Raw genomic sequence first — 18,355 nt, 5'->3', positions numbered from 1 at the left:
TCCTGTATGGGGGATGTCACTGACAGTATGCAAAATGAGATGCTGTAATTGGTAGAGAGGAGCCTTTGCTGCTCTCAGCCACAAGATGTGCTATAAGTGATGCTTACATTCTTGGGCTAACAGCTCCTGCCTCCTTTCATTTTCCTGCTGGGACTTTCAATTCCTGGTAAACGGATGCAGCAAACAGCTCACAATTAGAGTTGCAGCCAAATCTAAATATGTTAATCAAATGGGACAATTGAGCAACACAAAACCCACCTCTGTAAGAATGGCCAAGTGTGCCTACAGACATTCCGTGGTATTTTTAAGTTATTTTACACACCCTTACACCACCACCGCCCCAACCAAACACCTGTTTGTCTGGGACCAAGATGTCTAAGCCAGTGGGTCATATTCTTGGGAACAGTTTGGCAATTTTACGTAAAATTGGAAAACAGTGAATACATTCACAATACCATCGTAGTACAAAAGGTCTGAAAAGGTGACTGAGGTTAGCAACACTATCTCCGTAATAAGGATTGGGAAGCTCTCAAACTGAGACCAACTATGCTGATTCAATATTGGATAATAACATTTGGAGTTCACTGGGAATGGTACATGTCTTCTCAACACCCTAGGATACAATAAGGAATGAAGGGAAGCACTTGTGGTAGTGTCCCTACCACTGACCTAGGAGACCAAGTTAAAGTCTGCTCCAAAAGTGTGTCAAAACATTTCTGAACAGGTTGGGTTGGAAATATCTAAAATGGGGAATAAGCTATCCAAAAGTTCCCTTTTTCCCTCCATTTTAAAAGTAATGTCAATAGCCTGTAAATAAATAAGATAATACAGCTTGCTGATGTCCAATGCCTAAGCTGACATACAAAGAACCATCATTAGCCCAAGTTTCCCAGGGCAGGGGTGAGTGCGGAAGCCTATTGAGTTGTCTTTTGCAATGAGTCACTGAGCAGATTTCAGCTCCATTTATCCTTAAAATAGGAACAGATGGGAACCAGCTGAGCAATAACTCAAAGAAATTGGGTTTCACCAAAATTCACATATCTGGCTCAGTGGATTTTCTGGTCATTGTGAGGTGAGCAATGAAGATTTCTGTTCAAAGTAGATGACAGCTTTACTCCTGATTCACATGGAGTGGGGGCATGAAGTGTGTGATTTCCTGAAAGACAGATGTGCAGGCCACCGGTATAACTCACATTCAAGAATATTCAGTTCCAGGATGGCTCAGGGCAGACCTTACAGTGGAATGTATATTGAGATTGAGGGGTGTTAAAGCAGAGGAGACTGGGGAAAAGGTTGAATTCACGACAATGGAACATGCTCAAGCAAGGAAATTTCTGATGAACTTGAGAAGGTTGTAAATGAAAAATGCCTTGGCACCTAAATAATCTTCAGATTCCCAATCGCCCCCCTTAACTGGTATTTCCAAATAGATTGTCAATCCTCAAAGCCAATTTGACAAGACAACACAGCTTAAACTGCCCATGAGCTAGTCTATGCCCTTACTCTGTCATTTAAATATCAATAACCGCTGAAACAAGTGAACTGGTGCCAGCCTGGTATATGTTGTGCTCGTGTTGGATAACCCTTCCCAAGAGAACTGTATCACAGATGATATCTGCATTGCATGCAACAATGTGCTACAGGATCACTACATCCTACTAAACACAACTTTTGGGAAAAGTCAGCAGTGACTGTTCTTCTAAGGAGGCAGATGCAGCGCTTTGCCATTTGTATCAAGAAACGTAAGAACACAAGAATCAAGAGTTTGAGAAGTCATTTGACCCTTCAAGCCTTCTCCACTGATCTTCTACTTCAACCTCACCTGACCATACAATCCCCTAACAATTAAGCAAATCTCAACGTGTGAACATTACAGCTTTCTAGGATAGAAGATTCCAAAGATTCACAAATTTTGACTGAAAAGGTTCTCCTCGTCTCAATCCTAAATGGCTGATCCCTCATTCTGAGACTGTGAATCCATGTTACAGACTCTCCAGCCAAGGGAAACACTTTCTCAGCATCTACCCTGTGAAGTCTCTACACATGTTTCAATGAGAATGTCTTTCTTCTAAACTCCACGGCATTTGCATCCATTCTACCCAAGCTCTTTGTATTGGACATCTGCCTGACTGAATGAAAGGGCCCAGTGAACCTTCATTACTGTCTCTCCAGAGAAGGTATATCCCTCCTTAGGTAGGAAACCAAATGTCACAAAGTACTGTAGACATAACCTCAACAATTCCCTATATAACTGGAGTAAGACTCATTTACATTTCTACCTTAATCCCTTTCAATCAAAAGCATTTGCCTTCCTTAGTGCTTGCTTCACCTGTATGCCGAATTCTGTGATTGATTTTAATGATGGCTTCGGAAAAGATATCATAAAAGATGTAATAGCATTTGGAAAGCTGACAGGATTTGACAACGTCAGCATGAATTTATGAAGGAGGAGGATAGAGATAAGAAAAATTTCTGTGCTGAGCCTGTGGAATTCTCTACCACAGAAAGCAGTTGAGGCCAAAACATTGAATGTTTTCAAAAAGAAGTTAGATATAGCTCTTAAGTCTAAAATGATCAAAGGGGATCGGGACAAAGCGGGAACAGGATACTTGTCGGATGATCAGCTGTTATCATATGGAATGGCAGAGCAAACTGAAAAGGGCTAAAAGGCCTACTGCTCCTATTTTCAATGTTTCTACATAAAAGAACAAATGCAAATATTTCTAGTCTATTACCATTCAAAAATATCTTTCATTTTTATTATCAAAATGGATAACTTCATAATTCACCATAATATATTCCATTTGCCACATTATTGATCTCTCACTTAACTTCCATCCCCAGTTGCGGTCTCCAACCCAAAGAGAGTTTTGACAAGTCCAATAGTTCTCGATCTCAGTTGGCTCCCTGTTATGCATCTTTTTAATCAACCTGTTCAGAAGTGTTATGATACACCTCTGGAGCAGAGAGGATTGTGATCAACTGGTCTTTGACAGTTGATCTCAGTCCCTCAAACACCATCTGTGTCCCTTCTAAGGTGTGTGCACATATCTATCATCATGTTAACATATGATTTCTACTTGCAGAAGACGCTGCCAGGCACTGAGCACCAAGGTCTGCACAGGACCATGAAAAATTATGATGAATGCTACCCCATATCCAGTATCCAAGCAACACAAGGTAACCAGGGGCATCAGAAACAAGTTGTGACTGCAGAAGTGATGTCTTGTGCTTCCACACTTGAAAACAGTCGGCAACATGCTGGATGTTCCAGAGGCTGAATCCCATCACTAGTTACAACATGAAGCAAGCACAGGGGAGAGCAACTTCCAGTCCCACATCTAAACTCATAATTAGTTACAAAGTGCAGAATTGATGTTGGAGTTCAGCCAATTTTAAGCTTTGTTAAGAGGAGCCTTTACATTTTGTTGCTTATCGTGGGTAGTGTACATTGCTAACCTAAGATGTGTTCTCAGTCATAGCCTAGTAGTTTGTGCTATCCTGCTACTCATCTTAGCTAAAAAGTACATCCCTGGTTAATGGCAATGATAAGTAACCCCGACAATCTAAACAAAATAACAAAATATACAACTCTGTCATGGAATAGTAAAATGAGTTTCTGTTCATGACTGTAAAAGGTAAGAACATTTTCTTCATACGTCACCAAATTATATCGAAAAAAAATGGAACATTTGTAACAACACCACACAATGACGTACAAATTCACAAATGCAAGGATAGTTTTCCCTTGACCAGCATGCTTTAGATAAAGAAAGTTGACAAACCAAAGGTGGTTTTGAAAGCTCAACAATCATTTTTGTTTTCTAAACCTGCAGCAAAATATAAGGCCTGCAACGAAGCATCATTTCACATTTGCCATCTTCTGGCAAAAGACAAGAAGTCAGTCACAGAGAGACAACTAAAAGAAGCAATGACTGTGGCTGCTGACTCTTTATTCAAAGACTTTAAGAACAAAGAAGAAATAATAGCAGTTCAGAGCATGTTACTTGATGCTTCCACAGCAGCAAGGTGCGTGGAAACTTTGTCAGAAGTCATCTTTCATCAACAACAGCAGAACCTGAGGACTATGAATGTTTCTCACTGTAATCTGATGAACCATCAACATAACCAACACAGCCCAAGTGATTGTTTTTGTGCACATGGTTTTTGAGAACTTAAGAACTAAAGAGAGAACAAAGGGTGAGGAAATCTACAACAAATTCAAACGGTACATGCTTGAGAGAAACATTCCAATCAAGTAACATCACAACTGATGGTGCACCAGCCATTCTTGGTGTAAACGTAGCCTTTGTTGCATTTTGCAGATACGATCGTGATGTTCCCTCTTTTATCACTTACCACAGTTTAATCCACTAGCAAGTGATGAACTTTTCTCATGCAATGAAAGTTATTGTTAAGATTGTTTTCTCAACTTAAGCAAAAGTCCGTCAGCACTTCTTACTCAATGAACTCGATGCTGCCTAAGGTGAAGTAATCCTCTGTGCTGACGTGAGGTGGTTAAGTCAAGGGAACAACCTGTAAAGATTTTTAGATTTGTTGCCTGAGATCATCATTTTTCTTAATTCAACGACTGAGATATCAATGTGTGGTTGCTCGAGTTTGGGTTCTTTACAGACATATCGTCAAAACTGAATGAACTATGAACTGCAGGGATTATAGCTCATAGATCAGGGCTGTGAATACATTCAAACTGAATCTGGGTCTGCAGTCTTCCCATTTAGAACAAGACACTGCAATGCTTCCTGCATCTGAGAAAATACATATAAAGAATTAAATACAAAGAAATGAGATTCTACCCAGAACATGTCTGTTCAAACACCTGAGGAAGTTAGCGTAGGAATTCAACAGGTGATTTTAGGAAATAGATATGATGGAACAAATTGTCATGTTGGTCTCAAACTCAGTGGTTGGTTAGCTACCGAATTCCATCAGATGTTTGATTTGCAGAGCAGTGGGGCTGATTATGGAGATAATTACTCTACAAAATGATATTCAGCTTAAAATCAGATTGAGGGTCAGTGATTTTTTTGGGGCCTTGTAAACAGAAATAAATACCCATTCCTAACATTGTATACTTTTAAACTGAAAGCTAACTTTAACAGTTCTTTTACTTTTACTTTGGCTTTAACTTTATTTTTACTTTGAGTCTGTACACCTCCCAAATGAAGATAATCAAGTCCATATACCATACCCCTATGGTGGACTGCATAGGACTACCAGCCTCAAACCTGTGCATGCACACGATCTGCCAGTGCCTTGAAGCCCCACTCAATGCACTGGCAGATCATGTGCATGCATAGGTCTCTCACTGAAACTTGGTGAGTACAGGACAAAACAAATAATTATTTATATTTGCTTTTAAATTTATATAGCTTAAAAAAGTAAGCTGTTTATTCTATATTTTCTTAGAGGTAGATCCCGGGTTGTAAAAAGTGGACTTGTGCTTAAAAATAATATCTTTGCATCCTAGTAGATGCTTATTTTCCCTAATTTTGTATTATCGGCAAACCTGAAATTGTTATATTCAATCCACCAATCAGAATCATCAGTGTAGGTTGGAAATTGCCAAGGTCCGAGTACAGATCTTTGTGGTACCCCACCAGTTAAAGCCCTGCCAACCTTTTCTGCTTTTTTCTGTCCATCTATCATACCTCAATTCATGCTAATATTGTATCACCCAAACCCATGAGTTCTAGTTTTGTAATAACCTCTTATGAATGCCTTTTGAAAAGCCAAATGTCCAGCCTTTACAGGTTCCCCATCCATTCTGGAGACAGACCTCAAATCATTTTAACACATTTGCCAAATCAGATCTCCCCCCATCCATATTTCCATGTTGACTCAGTTTATCATACGATTTTTAAGTGACCTTTTACCTGTACCCCACAAATCGATTCCTGCGATAAATGTTAGGTTTAATGGCTTATAACTGCCCTTTACTCTCTCCCTCCTTACTTAAACAGTGATGTTATGCTCGCTACTTTCCAATTCTTGGCAACTATTCTTGAATTTAAGGAATGTAGGAAGATCAAAATCAGTGTACCCACTATCTCTACAGCCATCACTTTTACAATCCTAAAATGCAGATTGTTAGGTCCAGGGGATTTATGGTCCCTTACTATTAATTTCTCCAGTACAGTTTCTTTACTTATAGTGATTAATTTAAGTTTCTCGCTTTTACTAGAACCTTGGTTTCTAAAATTATATTTAAAATGATTTTTGTGTCTTCAATTGTGAAAGCAGACACAAAGGGTAGAATCTTCCCAGCCACTAAATGACTTGGGAATTGGTGAGAAATTTGGGAAAATCACATGAGATCAGCACTAAGTAGATTATCAATGTCCAAAAGGTTCCATTTTCCCATGTTGAATAGGGAGACAACATCCTCACTAGTGAACAGCGAGGGGCCTATTTGCATGCATTAGCACGTGATAACGTCTCATTATTAGTTCATTTCATCTCATTTGTATGCAGTTTCATCTTCTCCCAGCTGTCACGTTAGAAATTAGATGACAACAACTCCTGACAGAAACTCTGAGCAGTTAGCTGACAAATCCAGCTCACTGCTCACTCCTCTGCCCTCCACCTTGGACAGCAGTCACTAATATTTTAGGGCATGCTCCTGGCCAGTGACAGCATGCACTCCATGTCCATTGACAGACAAATACCAACCTCTCTGCAGCTCCTGGCACAGCTCCAATTTAATTACTTTAGAGTGCACTGGCACCTTTCCTTGTAAATACTACTCCAGGATGCTTTGCACACAGGGACAGGCATCCAGCTCATAGATTACACTAGGCTGCATCTCAGGCCTCCTCACTTGGTCTCTTAACACTCAATATTTCAACGATCACTGCATCCCTGCCTCACCTTTTAGCACTCACGCCTCAGCCAGAGCTTAAAAGCTCACATTACCTTGCATTTTAGCGCAGACACAAAGCCAGGAAGCCTGTCATGTTAGTAAAAGAGTTGGACATGTCTCGGTACAGCACCAGGCTATGTCAGTCACATACCTGCACAATATGCCAGCAGTGTACACAACAAACACACTGCATGTGCATCAATCAAGTGGCCGTGTCTCAATTTCTACAAAGAGTAGTAAAGTCAAGGAAGACACCCCTCAGTCAGGGGGTCCTAGCACTGAGAATCAAGGGCAATGTCCAATATCAGTCCAGGGAATTGAACACAGACAGTTGGATGATTGGGGTGGTCAGGTTCAGGGTGTCCATCTCACTACAGTTCAGGGAGTCAGCCGTGGTCAGTCCTGCAAAGCGAGTGAAAGCAGTCCTGGGAGTCACAGTCTCTGCTGTACAGTGGTCAGTCATCAGTCAGTGCAGTCTTTCCAATCTGGGCAGGGAAGTGTACCACAGTCAGTCCTGGGGTTTAGTTCAATGAAAGAAAACAGTGGTTATAAGGGGAGCACCGCTATAATAGGGATGTCAGGAGAATCAATGTGGGGATCAGAGCCAGCATGCTGGGATGTAGAGTCAACAATAATCGTGAAGTAGGGAAACTCAACATAAAGAGGGGAAAGGATAGTGCATTGGAAGACATGGGTTACTGTGGACACAGAATCATCAGCAGTCACAATCACCCTGACATTAATGGGGGGAGCAATGCAGCATTGTGGCTGGCATGACTACAGGAGTGGGTTTCAGGAGTAATGTTGAGAGATGAAGTCATAATTCGGAACGTGTGAGAACGTTTGGTGTCCAGTAATGGTGGGCTTGACCAGGAGTGCCAAAAAAAGGAACATGGAAGTGTGTAGGGTCCCTGTTGATTACCAGGCTGTGCCAAGGGCAGCCTGCATTGCCTGCTATACTCGTGACTCGTACATGCTCACTGGAAATTGAAAATCGCTGAGACCATGCCGAGTGGGCAGAGTCAGCGTTTTCTGCACAGGAACAGGAAACAAGGTGCTGTGATGGACTCTGATGGGCTGGGAGAATGGGAGCAGTATTCCAAAGAGGAAGGTGAGGATATTGAGTAGGAGGAAGAATATTACCTTGTGCATGATAGAGCTCTGCAGAATCAGGCACAACAAGCCAGGCAGGGCTTAATCAACACGCAGTTCCAGTAGCTGAGAGTTGGACGCAGTGCTCACTCATTGACTGTAGATTTCCTGGCACTCGAAAGACCCTGACTGTTCCCACAAGCAAATGCAGGTTTTGTTATTTTTTTATTTATTGCTTTATTTTTACTGGTGCTGAATAAAAGAGAATATTTTGAACCATTTGAAAACTTTCCAGTCCCACATTGAACAATATGATGATGTTGGATTCGCTGAGCATTGGGGAAAGCATAACACTCCCTTAGACAGGGTTCTAAGATGAGATGAAGCTAAAGACGGCTAACCTGTGCGACTCTGTTCTTTAACAGCAATAGATTTGTGCATATGCACTTGTATTTACAACGAAGGCTCAGCTGTGCCACCTAATTGCTCTGAGAAGTGATTGATTGTGGTTGTCCTCCCATCACACGCACACAGAAGGACAACTCCTGCCAGTGCTTGACCGGGTGCACAGCTGGACTTTAAAAGATGGTGTTGTTCCCAAGGTGCCCCTGACGTTCCAGCAGTGGTTAGTACTTCTGACTGTGCAGGTGGGAAGTTACAATGAATGGGATGCCATCAGGGCACAATGCATAGGCACTGAGGCAAGTTTAGGAAAATTGCATGAGAAATATTGCTAGGACTCATGGAGACCAACCCTCCATGAAATTTGTCAAAATTGACTCTCAACTAATTTCCTGTAAATCTCAGCCCAAATACTGGTTGACACCTTCGCCGTTCCCATATTCCTCATGATAATTTCACTTGTCCCTGCCTCTGATAGGCTTATATTTACATTTACTTGAAAAGACATCTGAACTGCGATGTAAAACAAGGCGGATATAGGTAACAAGAATGTGACACAAAATGAAATACAGCTTGGATCTCTGTGTAAGTGTGTTGCTCTTCAGTTACCTAGGAAGGAATGATTTGCCAACTCTTTATAAACATTCGATGAGAGCACCCTTTTTATGTAAGAAATAGCTATGTTCTCTGGTTTCAAACAGACCATAAAATATCCTTTTGCATGACTTTGTCCCCATAGTTTCCTCAAAAGTAATGATCCTCAAAAGTAATGATCCTCAAAACTCCCAAAAAGCATCTAAGTCACTAAAAGTACACCATGATCTGCAAACAGGCTAACTGTGCATTTCTATTTTCTTCTAGTTTCATACCTGCTTGAGGATTTCCTGCTTGGATTTGCTCAGGTCTTCGTATTTGTCCTTCCACTGACATATATCTGCTTCCAGTTTTTCAATCTGCCTTCCAAGTGCGGCTTTGTCCCTGTGTGAAAAATACAGGATGTACCAGTCTATAGTTTACTAATATTTGGAAAGTCAATTATTAAAAAGAATTTTACCACGTACTGATGAAGTTGCTGAGAAACCATGTAATAATATGCAATAAGTGTTTGTAGTGATTCAGAATCCAGAAGTGGGAGGCTTGGACAGTTAGGTGAATTGTCACCAGGACTAAAGGCCGAAACCTTCCTGTGTCAACCAACCCAGGTCAGTTCAGGCAGTTAAGCCATGACACCTTCCTACCCTGACTCCACTGAGATCCTTTAGTGACCAATTAACAGTGACTGCAGGGCCTATTCCTGCCTGGAGTGCAATTTTCTCAGCTCCAGTGGTCTAACCGACTGGTATACCTGCTTATGTCATTTGAATGGCTGGCTCTGGATGTGGGGCAGTGATCTACAGGGCTCATATCTCTTGCAATTTTGCTCGGATTTCCAGATTTGAAATGTTAGATAAAATGAGGAGAGATTAGAAATAATTTAAATCAATATCAAAGGTCCATTCCTAACTTGGGAGACAACAGTATAATTTTGCGAATCTTAAATGTAGATGCTGCACACAAGACAGACAATTCATCAAAGATGCAATTGCCAGAAATATTGTCAGGCAAACAAGATCAGCATGGGTCACCACAGGATAACACAGAGAGTGTCCCTGAGCGTTCAGAAATTAAATGGAATTGAAACAATGATTTTGCACTTGTATCGCAGTCTAAAGCAATAGTAATGGCCTGCCCTGCTCAACGCTGTACTGAGAGGTTTATATGAAACCACATTGACCTGATGACATTTCTAAAGCAAACTAATTGGTAGAAGTCATGCTTGAACTATCTTTCTGACATACTGTCCAAGTGTGGAAAGATGAAGGTGCCCTAACTTGACAACAGGTGCAATAGCCTGAGACAATCAATGTTATGTGACTATCTGGATGTGTGTCCTGAAGGCAAATGAAATCAGCCAGGACCAAAATGCTTTCTGCTAGTGTGACCTTTAAAGATAAAGGTATGAATGATTGCCAACAGCCCTGGTTTCCTAGTCCCGCTTGAGCTCATTAGAGAAGTTTAGCGTTGCCTATTTTATCAGTTTCCTAACATGATCTTCTCTTGATTTCCACAAGGTTACCCTACACTAGCAGACAGATTTCTAAGTATTTCTCCTGCCATTTGTATATGAAATTTGTATATGAAATCAGAAATATTCGCAACGTACAGCACAGCATAGAGATTGCAGGTTGTCAAGGTTCAATGTAAAATTTGACAAGTCTGCAGGCTTTTACAAATAATTAATGAACACCAGTTCTTGCTGTCACTATTCAATAAATGAACATTAATTATTAAGTTCACCTCTGCAAGGCAGATTAAAAATCAGATTTTTTTTTGTTAGGAAGCATTCAAAAATAATTTGTAAATGGTCATTTTGAAACTAAGCGACCTAAGTATCTGTTTAATTTTATAAGAGATTTGATAACCACTATTAAATTTGTGGATTAACACTCAGCAGCATGGTAAGAACAAAGTTTGAAAAGTAAGAAAATAATAATTTTAATGTTAATAATATGTACGGTATCTTCAATAGTTTATTACCCTAGCAGTGAAAGTGAAGACAGATAACTCTTAAAAAATAAGTTAAAAAGCACTTTGGTCAATAACAGGGTTGAATGTTTTCAGGCTATGTATATGTAGATGTAATTAAATATCCTTAGCTAGGTTCATGGAAGAAAATGCCTCTTGGATTCACAAGCACCATCTATGCTTCAGCATGCCTCTCTGCCATGTTGGCTCCATTAACGCAAGTCTGACCACAAGAGAGTTCGAAATCTGATCCGTGTTCAACTATGATGCTTTGAATTATCTCAGCTGCTTCCTCAGCAATGCTCTTAGTAAAATTTCTTCAGCATCAGGAACGTTCGGGAATCATAACGTTTCCTACAGTGCTAGAAGAATATATTTGATAATGAGTGCTGCTTGTTCCTTCTGTGATCTGCTCACTATTGCAATATAAATTACTGAACAGTACCTAGCCTCTCAAAACTCATCTCAGATAGTTTTACCTGTAGCCAGTGCACTTTTCAATAAATTAATTGTGACTCATGGTTAACAAGAAATGTTTTTAAAAATTTGTGCCTTTTTACAATGATCATCATAATCAAAATATGATCAGACTTGATTTACAACTGAAAGGGCAAATGCTGAAACGTTTGCAGCCACCTTCAGCCTGAAATGCCAAGTGAATGATTCAATTCTCCCAAAGACCAGACTGAAAATCATAGACGCCAGTCTTCAGCCAACTTCATTCACTCTGTATAATATCAAATAAATAGCTGAAGACACTGGAATCTGCAAAGGCTATAGATCCCAACAGTATCCCAGCTGTAGTATGGAAAATTTGTACTGTAGAACTAGCGATGCCTTCAGTTAAGCTGTTCCATTAGCATAAAATTTAGGCAACTTGCCATATTGCCCAGCTCATGCCTAGGCATATCCTGTCCACAGAATGCAGGACAAATTTTATCCGCTGAATTACCATTCTCAGGGGGAATGAGGCTTGCACCGGGAGCAGGGCTGGGGCGGAATGAAGGGAGGGCTGAATGGAGGGGCAGGGAGAGAGGGAGGGATAAATATCTGGGGAGGGGAGGGATGGAGGTAGGGATGGATGGATGGATTGATTGGTGGGTGGGGAGGGAGGGATGGGAGGGTGGGATGGAGGGATGGAGGGATGGAGGGATGGATGGGCGTGGGAAGGAGGGTGGGCTGGAGGGATGGATTGAGGGACGGCCTGGAGGGTGAGGGAAGGATGGAGGGACAGCTGGGGAGTAGGCATGGCTGGGGGTGAGTGAGGGATGGATTGAGGATGGACAGAAAGACAGACGAGTTTTATTGTCACATACTCAAAGAGTACACACTGAAAAGTGTATAAAGTTGCCACTTACGGTATCATCTTAAGTACAGGGGTACCTAGGTACAATCCTTAGTTACATAATAGTGAAATGAAGAAAAAGAATGTTACATTACAGCTATACACAGTACAACTGAAACAAGAAGCAAAGTTTAAAAGACACGCAGCACAATCTCTCTCCAAAGGCTCTCCACAGCAGACCAGCACAGGGGGCCTCCACATGGTCTGACCGCTGGCTGCTGCCACCATTTACACTGGGCTATTGGTCCCCGATGTCCCCGCTCCAGCCGCTGGCATCTCCACCAACCGCCAACTCCACTTTGGAGATCGGGGCCAAGGCCAAGAGAAGCGATAGAAGGGAGGAGAGAGGGAGAAAAAGAAGAAAAAGAACAGGCATAGCAGAGGAGCTCCGACCAGACTGCTGATTGCGAAATAGAGGAAAATGTTTTAATTCTATAAGAGTCCATGGTCAAATATATGAATACAAGTGGTCTTTAGCAGCACTGCAAAATAATTGCCAAACCTGCTGGAAAGTTAATGCTTAATAATTAGTTTATAGGCTAGTTATATTAATCAATTAATCTAATATATTTTTCTTAATTCTAATCAATGTAGGACACTATTATAATGCGATTGGCCCCTTTGACGTTGCATCCTTACTGAACAAGTGAAGTATGCCACGTGGCCCTTGGCCTGTGTGCGCACACACAGTTTAATTGCAGGCTATTTCTGCAAAGCCGGTTGAGATTGAACAAACGGAAATATGGAACCAGTACACTCCGTAGCAGTTAACACTTAACATTTTGTAATTGCTATTCAAGACTCAAAGGCCTACTGTACAAAAAGAACCGTCATGAGTTTTCAAGCCTTCGGTATTGTCTAAAATTAATTTTGTCTTTTAACATGTACAAGAAGCTTTATTGCAACTTATACAACAATTGTAAATAATGTATGTATTGCTTTGGTTCTTTTTCTTAATATTCATTCATTCGAATGAGGCTGCGGTTTTTAGGCCAGCACTTACGGCTTAGCCCCAATGTCCTGGAGGAGGTGATGGTGAGCAGCCTTCTTGAACCACTGCAGTCCTTGGGGTATAGGGACACTCGCTGTGCTACTAGGAAGGATCTTCCAGGATTTTGACCCAGCAACAGCGATGGAACAGTAATATAGGTTCAAGCACAAGAGGTTTTCTTAATAGTCAAGTCCATTACTACGTCATGACCTCCCCTATTAAAATCTGTACATTTAAGAATTAAGTTCTTGTACCTACCTAGTTATTTGTCCTTATTGCTAATGAACCTTTGCCAACTGAAGGCATCCTGTCGTATTCTCTAAGTATATCTTGCTACCTTAACATTAAACACTGACTGTCTTTATACATTGATTTTATATGCACTTTACATAGATTTTATTCATGAATTCTGTATTAGTTTTAAGATTGTGCGCCACACTTATTCTTATGCTCTTTTTTTTGTGACAAACACCAATACTCACTATGGAAATCCATGTCAGCAAGCAGAGCAAAGCCAAAACATACTGATAAACACCTATGTTAATAAGAATTCTACACAACATCCAATAATGATATCTACACACCAATTAGGCATTTGGGATAAAGAACACAAAAGTTGATCACTGGGATCTAACATCAAAAACACGGTTATTTCAAATAGCAGACGTAAGTGTAGCGTAAGTTATGTATTAAAATGGTTAATGTTCCTTTTACACTAGCTCCACTCTTTCTACTGATGTCACACAAAGTCCTCAGATTGAGACAAGAAGTTCTACTTGCGCTTTCAGAGGGAACAAATGTTGAAGAGGGCAGAGAGGTTGATGTTGTCTACGTGGACTTTAGCAAAGTCTTACACACGGTTCCGTATGGTACACTGGTTAGTAAAGTTAGATCACATGGGATCCATGGAGAGCTAGCCAATTGGATACGAAGTTGGCTTAACAGTGGGAGACAGAAGGTGGTGGTATAGGGTGGTGCAGTGTTCTGCAGGGATCAGTGCAAAGTCCGCTGTTCTTTGTCATTTATAGAAATAACTTGGATGAGAATCCAGGAAGCATGGTTAGTGAGTTTGCAGATGACACCAAAATTGGTAGTACAAATGGACACCAAAGAAAGTTATCTCAAGTACACCGAGATCTTGATCAATTGGGCCAATGGGCCGATGAGTGGCAGATGAGTTTAATTTAAATAAATTCAAGGTATTGCATTTTGATGACAAACCAGAGCAGGACTTACACAGTTAATGGTAGGGCCCTGGGAGATTTTGTAAAGCAAAGAGACCCAGAGGGTCAGAAAGTCACATCACAGGTAGACAGGGTGATGAAGGTGGCGTTTGGCACACTTGCCTTCATTGGTCAGATCACTGAGTATAGGAGTTGGGACATCATGTTGTGGCTGTACAGGACATTGGTCAGGCTACTATTGGAGTACTGTTTACAATTCTGGTTGTCCAGTTACAGGAAGGGTATTATTAAATTGGGAAGAGTGCAGAAAAGATTTACAAGGAAGTTAGTGGGACTGGAGGGTTTGAGTTATAAAAAAAGAGGCTGGGTAGGCTGGGAGTGTAGGATTACGTGCAGGTGCTGGTGTTAGACTGGGGTGGACAAAGTCTGAAGTCACATGACACCAGGTTATAGTCTAACAGGTTTATTTTAAAGCAAGTTTTTGCAGCACAGCTCCTTCATCAGGTGCAGTGTAGCAGGTTGAAGGATGACCTTATCAAGGTTTATAAACTCAAGAAGGACATGGTTAAACTGAATAGCAACAGTCTTTTTCATAAAGTAGGGGAATTCAAAACTAGACAGCATAGTTTTAAAGGTGATACAGAAAAGATTTAAGAGGGACATGAGGTGAAACCTTTTCACAAAGAGTGTGGTGCATATGTGGAATGAACTGCCAGAGGATGTGGTAGATGCGGGTACAGTTACAACATTGAAAAGACGTTGGGACAGGTACATAAATAGGAAAGGTTTACAGGGATATGGGCCAAAAACAGGCAAATGAGACTAGTTTAGTTTGGGAAACATGGTCAGCATGGATGAGCTAGACTGAAGGGTCTATTTCCTTGCTGTATGACCCTATGCCTCTATGACCCTATCTATACCTGCTCCTGAAGATCCTAGCGACTTTGCCTGACCAAATTGTAGTTGTACTAATAGCTATCATGAAATAAACAAACGTTCTTGTCTAAGAACAATGCCTCTTTTGTCAATACTCTATGGTAGCACATCCTCTACCACTAATCATTGGATAGGCCCAGGACAAAGCAAAGACAAAGGCAAATAGATGGCAGTGAGCTACAAAAAACAACCCTTACCCAGAACCACAAACTAATAGAAACAGCAAATACCACAATGGTACCAGAAGTGGTCATCTCAGAAAATAACATATAAACTACTTTTAGGGACCCGTTATTTTAATAGAAAGCCATAACATTTAATGAAATAATGAAAACTGATACAATGAGCGATCTGACTTGGGGAATCAGTCAAAAGGTTAACAGGAAATGACATCTGCAGCTAACCATGGTACTTAAGAAACCAATTAGAGACTGATCATGAACCATTCAAACCAAAGACTGATCACAACACTGATCACCAATCTGGACTCTCAAAAGATTAATTACCGCCAGCTTTCCATCGTTAACTGAAAGATAGTGCAACAGTAATTCAGAAACATTAACACTGTTACTTGGTCCACAGATGCCGCCAGATCTGCTAAGATTCTCCACCACTTTGTTTTATTTCAAATTTCCAGCACCTGTAGTATTTTGCTTTTATTATTAAACACTTAAGATGTCATTATCATAATGGAGCTTTTGGAGGCCCAAAATTGATGCCATTTTTGACATTATCTCAACAAGAAGTGGTATTTAAGCAGTTACCATGATGTTTGGCATCATGTCTGTCAACAGAGGAATTGTGGCGCCTCTTTCAGGGTTAAGCAAGCAGTGCAGTGCTTAGTGGACTCACAAGAATCACACTGATGCTTGACTCACTGAAAGCTGCCTGGTATTTTCACAGCTGCATGACTCAAAACGTACATCTAACCTGCAGTGCACAAGGTTTACAGAAAAGAGTAGATGCTTCAGAGTGATTATAAAACATTTTTTTCAGAGATTTAGAGGATCCAAGACTCTACTATAATGGATGGCAAGTCACTTGTAAACCCTCAAACTCAGCGCAGGTCCAAACTCATTCCCCAATGTCAATTATTGAATTGAATTGAATTGAATCATTTATCGTCACATATCCAATGTAAAAATACAGTGAAAAGTGCATGCCTTCGCCATACATACATGGCGCCATTCACATTAACTTAAAATAAGATAAAAAGAAAGATGACTTAAGAGAGTCTAACTTTCCTTTCCACTGCTGCAGTCCCACTCAAGGCTTTCCAGGCCTCGCCATGCATCCGCCAGAGTCCTGCTTAACAACCGTGTAGATGACGTTCATTAGGAATTTGGCAACAGAATCGTAGGTGTAAATGGAGTACAGTAGGGAACTGAGGACGCATCCTTGGGGGGCTCCAGTGTTGAATGTTATTGTGGAGGAGGTGAAGTTACTGATTGCAGCCTATGGGTCAAAAAGCTGAGGATCCAGTTTCAGAGGGCAGAGCCGAGGCCAAGGTCACAGAATTTTGAGATCAGTCTGGAGGGGATGATGGTGTTGAAGGCAGAGCTGTAGTCAATGAGCAGGAATCTGACATAGGTGTCTTTGTTGTTCAGATATTCCAGGAATGAGTGAAGGCATAGGGATACCAGCAAATTCAAGTCCATTTTCTTTGGACTTTTTGTGCCATTTATGAACCATCTTTCTACTGTTAACAATGAGCATCAATAATATCCCTGATTGGAAATGATAGGGTTGACTCCATGTACGCATTGCTCGTATAATTTCCAAAAATCATCAATGCACATTCTGTGACATTCTATTCATTGTGCAGTCTCAGGCTTGATCCACTTAAGAACTGCTTGGAGAGAGCACAGAATTCACTATAATCCACAAACTGATATTAATAATTTGTGATCTGTAAATGTCAGTTCTGATGATGTTAGATCAAACTGTCTCATTCGGCCCACGGGCTTTTCCCACAGCTATCTACCAAACATATGGCTGAGTAGCATTCATGCATGTCTGAGCACAAAGGCCACTGAAGAATGGGACACCTATTCACTTTGCTTTCTTCCTTAACATTTGCACCAGTGTGCCTGAACTATTGCAATTAACAAACTCAGCCAAGGCTGGGATTGAACCAGCAGCTTTCTTGATCTGGAATCTGTCATTCAGATCTCTTTTTGTCGATTGTTCACGTTCTTTTCTGTCCTATTATTTAGTTTTCCATGACTGCAGGCTGTTTGCAAGGCCCTACCAATGCTGCCAATATGCCACTAGGAGGTAATCCAGGGCAATTAAGGGTGATTTTTCCCTGTTGATTTGATCTCTTTACTTTCAGTGGGGGGACCTGCAAACCACATGACACCATGCCTAAAGAAACAGTGGAAATCAGGAAAGTGCTTTGCTTGATTGAGAAGCAGCCTGTTTCTATCCTATGAGAAGAAGCACACAATTATGCTTCATTTAATGATGTAGTTGAAATCCAGGATTAATCATAGTCAATGTTCATTCTAAAATGTTAATCTGAAGTAATACGAATATGGCAATCAACTAGCTATTCCTTTGAAAGAAATACTTAATCCACATTTTCAATATTAGAAGCAAAATACTTTTGATATCCTTCATTTATCACTGAAGTAGCATTTAAGAAAGAAATGCCTTTTACTCATCAGGAAATGTGAGGGAATGGGTACATGTTTCAGCTTTGTGAACTCTGATCTTTGCAAGAAGTGTGCTGTAAGATTGCGCTTCTTACTTTAGTACAGGGATATTATCGTTAATGGTGACAATTACCCTCCTCAAGTGATGAAATATTATGATACTGATCATTCTCTTTCACTGAAATCAGTTCTAATTTGAATTCTAGAATAAGAACTTCCCAATTCCTAATTGCACGATGATTGATGCTTACAGTACACCAAGTGATGTCAATAGTGATACAGTCAAATTAATGTTATTTC

The 18,355-nt window shown here is 40.7% G+C and overlaps 1 protein-coding gene across 2 annotated transcripts in view; it reads right to left on the bottom strand.

The window, feature by feature from the left end:
- Positions 1 to 18,355, bottom strand: part of LOC109920290 (coiled-coil domain-containing protein 102A-like) — a 479,598-nt gene that overhangs the window by 329,845 nt on the left and 131,398 nt on the right. For both annotated transcript variants that reach the window (XM_048596422.1, XM_048596423.1), the window contains exon 4: positions 9,247 to 9,355. In XM_048596422.1, the coding sequence (XP_048452379.1) occupies positions 9,247 to 9,355 (109 nt within the window). The remainder of the gene's footprint in view (positions 1 to 9,246; positions 9,356 to 18,355) is intronic.

This window comes from Rhincodon typus, chromosome 4 (assembly GCF_021869965.1).
Source record: "Rhincodon typus isolate 14 chromosome 4, sRhiTyp1.1, whole genome shotgun sequence".
In the NCBI taxonomy this organism is placed as follows: domain Eukaryota; kingdom Metazoa; phylum Chordata; class Chondrichthyes; order Orectolobiformes; family Rhincodontidae; genus Rhincodon; species Rhincodon typus.
This window is presented reverse-complemented; position numbering and strand designations above follow the sequence as displayed.